We start from the raw sequence: 3,985 nt of genomic DNA, 5'->3' as shown, positions 1-3,985 counted from the left end.
ATATGACTTAGGTCAATTATTCAGTTTATTATTAAAAACATTTTAAGCAAATTTTATTTATTTAAAATGTTATTTTTTAGACGCTTTGAACTTAAACCTTAAAACAAAAAATGAAAGTAAATTTTATTACTTCGGTTTAAATGTTTCCAACATTCCATATATGAACCAAAAAAGTCCGTTGAAATTTTCGTATACCGAAACTACCCCTCGAACTCCACAACTCACCCTTGCCTTTTCTCATGCACTTTTTTGTTCTCCAACAAACTCCAAACAGATAATCTCCGAACCATGCATGTGAGAAGACTTCAGGGACAATTTCGTCATTTAAAGTCCTCCAAACATAAATATGCCCACTGTTACCCTCCCTCTCTCCCTGTTCTGTGCTTCTCAAGACTGTTCGTCTTTCTTCTCTCTTTTTTCTCAAACTCAAATCATCTAGAGAGAGAAACTGATCGATATATATAGAGAGAGAAAGTGGTTTCAGGGTTTTTACTTTGAAGTACTAAAAAGAAGAAATTGTCGCAGTGAAGATGAAAGCTTCTTTTATCAACCCTCTTTTTTTATTTTTTGAAATATCAAGAATTTCGCAGATGAAAATTTTTTGAAACTTGAATTTGAAGTTTTTCTACAAAAATCAAGAAATGCCCAGATGGGATTCTATTGAAAAATCGAAAAGTTGTTTTCTTGATTTGAATTTTTGGGGAAATTAGATAGAAATGGGGTGTTATTATTCAAGATTAGAGAGGGAAGAAATGGTTTCAAGATGTAAAGCCAGAAAAAGATATATGAAACAATTTGTAAAAGCAAGAAATGCTTTTTCCGCTTCTCACTCCATGTATTTAAGGTCTTTAAGGAACACCGGCGCCGCCCTCCTCCAGTTCGCCACCGCCGAGTCGCCGCTCCACTTGCCACCAGTTCTCCCTTCGTCTTCTCCTCCAACATCACCCGCGCCGCTGCCTCCTCCTCCTCCTCCGCCACCCATGAGTCCATCTTCGGAAGCATGGACAACATCCACCACAAACACCTCCTCGACTCCCCTTCCGCCGCCGCCGCCTCCCCCTCCTCCTCCATCATCTACATGGGATTTCTGGGACCCGTTCATGCCGATGTCCGAGAGAACAGAGACGATGCGCGATGACGAATGGGAGGCTATGTCCACAAACGCGGCGTCGGAGACGGTGGTGACGACCACCACCGTTGGGTCCGCAAGCGTAGCTGCGCCGCCGTCTGCTGTTAGTGGGTTTTCTAAAATTACTGTTTCCAACGCCACACAAAACGGGATGCCGGTGGTTGTTTCGAGTAAAAGCAAGGATTTGTTGGAGATTATTAAAGAATTGGATGAGTATTTTCTCCGGGCGGCGGATTCCGGCGGAAAACTGTCGGCTTTGTTGGAGGTTCCGACTTGCACCTTTCCTAACGAAACATCCTCAGGTATAACCCTGTAATTCAAATAAATAATTTTCAATTAAATAGTTTAAAAGTTTATTTTCCACGAAATTTACAATTGAAATTGCATTGTGTACAAGTTCTCGTTGCATGATTCTTCTGAATTAGCTGATGTCAGCTCTAGAAAAGGCGTTACGATATTATCATGGCAATTTGATGAATATAGAAATTCTAACTTTTCATTTATTTGTATACTATTTATTACAAAATTATTGTTTCTTTTCTAGATTAGGCATAATAAGTTTAAAAACCTACCCAATTCTAGTATTGTATGTTCAAATTATTTCTGCAAAATCTATCAATTTGTAGTATTGCATGTTCGAATTATTTGAATTATTTTTGCAAAATCTACCAAATAATAGCATTAAACTTTCAATTATGCGTTTCAAAATCTACCCGGTTATAACCTTCAAAATTGCTTTGTATTTGGTTAACATTGCTATAACTTGGTAGATTCTCCAAATTACAATTTTGTAATAAATATAAACAAAAAGTAGCATAAACTTTTTTTTTTTTTTTTTTCTTATTAAGGCATTACAAAAAAATCGACACAAGCTAAAATAAACAAATCAACAGAAGTACATTAGCTATTTCTTGCATTTTTAACCCTTGATGTTATGGTTTTATAGGTAAAATTCATGGGTATGGGTTAAATTTAAACCCGTTTTTGTGCTCATGGAGCTCAAGCGGGAGGTCTATGAAGTTTAATTGCGATGGAATGACTGCAGTTGATGCTATACATATCCCTGGAAGTCATCGTTCTACGGTTGAGAGATTGTTTGAATGGGAAAAAAAGCTATTTGATGAGGTTAAGGTAAAGTTTCAATAGTGAAAAATTGGTCCTTCAACTTTGAATTTATGCTTTATTACTTTATTGGTATTTTATAAAGTTATTATTATAAAAACATAAATGACATTACAATCTAGTAATGTTATAAATTAAAATATATTTTACTTTTAGAAATATAATTTATGAAAGTTATTGTAATAAAAGGTACGAGTCAAGTTTGTAAAAAGCTAATAAATATAAAGGTTGTGTTTTTTTATATGCATAAAAGTTAGAATCAAGAATATACCTAGAATATTTTTTTGGTGTTAAAACTTAAAAATGAGGTTGGAGAGGATCTAGTGTTTGCATAATTTAATTTTGAAAATGTTATTCTTTGCACAATATGTAAATCAGGTACATAATAGCCTACTAGAGCGCAGTATTCACATAGACTTGAAACACTAGTCCAAATAGTGGAAAAAAGTGATTATTTTTTTTCTCATTTTTTAAAGTTTAGAGAGCTATAAAGCGGAATAAAATGTTGTTTATTTTTGTGGTTTTAGAATGCTGAGAGTTTGAAGATGGAGCATGAGAAGAAAGTGGAACAACTTAGGAAACTCGAGTTGAAGAGAGGCGATTACATGAAAACCGAGAAAGCAAAGAAAGAAGTTGAAAAATTGGAGTCAAGAATTACGGTTTCGGGACAAGCTATCGAGTCAACATCACAGGAAATTGTTAAACTTAGAGAAACCGAGCTTTACCCACAGCTTGTTGAGCTTGTTAAAGGGTAAACCTCTCGCATATTCATTTGTTAATCTCATTTTTTTAAATAAAATCTACTTTATGGTAATTATAAACCGAAGGAAATACAAAAAAGCACAAATGCTTTCCTTGTTTCGTCCATTTACTCACTTTAACTATTTTTTTTTACCGATTAAACCATTATACAATGTACCTTCGCAATTTCATCCATTTAGCCACCAAAATATTATTTTATATAAATTTAGTCATCAAAACTGTTATTATAAAATTGATAAAATCATAAAATAGTAAAAGTATTTTGTGTTTTTTTGTATTTTGCCCCGAGTAACCGGGAATAATAGTTTTCAAAAGTACAAAAAATAGGATAAGCACAAAAATTTGTTAAGTGGCTAAATCAATAAAATGGTGAAAATACAAACATTTTTCTCTACTTTGTCCTTATAAATTATAGATTGAAAATTAATTACAATTTTTATTTTTTATTTTTAACACTATAATTTATTACTTTTAAGGGCAATTTGTAAATAGATGTTTTGTGATTTCACATTTAATAGTTAGTTATTGGTCAAAAAGCAAGGACTAGGATTATGGGAAACCAAATATTCACTGTTGTAAGTAGTACTTTACAAAGTCTTTTTTAATTCTGTCCTTGTTTTTTTGACTTTTGTGCACTTGTTCTTAATTTTGACTTCTACAGATTAATGTCAATGTGGAGAAGTTTATACGAAAGCCACCAAGTCCAAACACACATAGTCCAACAGCTGAAGTACATCACCACCGCCGCCCCATCAACCGCCACCACCACCGAAATCCACCGCCAGTCAACTCTCCAACTTGAGCTCGAAGTCAAACAATGGCACCTCTCCTTCTGCAACCTAATAAAAAGTCAACGAGACTACATCCAATCATTGACCGGATGGCTTCGCCTCAGCCTTTTCCAATTCACCAAAAACTCATCTTCCCAAAACAAACAAGACTCCGCAATCTACACCCTTTGTGAAGAATGGC

The 3,985-nt window shown here is 34.4% G+C and overlaps 1 protein-coding gene across 1 annotated transcript in view; it reads left to right on the top strand.

Moving 5' to 3' along the window:
* The first annotated feature begins 279 nt into the window (after positions 1-279).
* The window catches only part of LOC111881266 (protein ALTERED PHOSPHATE STARVATION RESPONSE 1), a 4,299-nt gene continuing 593 nt past the window's right edge, over positions 280-3,985 (top strand). The window contains exons 1-4 of the mRNA XM_023877684.3: positions 280-1,431; positions 2,076-2,260; positions 2,779-3,002; positions 3,675-3,985. The exon at positions 3,675-3,985 is cut by the window's right edge and continues 593 nt beyond it. Coding sequence (XP_023733452.1) covers positions 717-1,431; positions 2,076-2,260; positions 2,779-3,002; positions 3,675-3,985 — 1,435 coding nt within the window. The 5' untranslated portion in view covers positions 280-716. The remainder of the gene's footprint in view (positions 1,432-2,075; positions 2,261-2,778; positions 3,003-3,674) is intronic.

The sequence above is a fragment of the Lactuca sativa genome, chromosome 4 (assembly GCF_002870075.4).
Source record: "Lactuca sativa cultivar Salinas chromosome 4, Lsat_Salinas_v11, whole genome shotgun sequence".
In the NCBI taxonomy this organism is placed as follows: Eukaryota; Viridiplantae; Streptophyta; class Magnoliopsida; order Asterales; family Asteraceae; genus Lactuca; species Lactuca sativa.
Note: the sequence above shows the minus strand (reverse complement) of the source record. Positions and strands in the feature narration are given on the sequence as shown.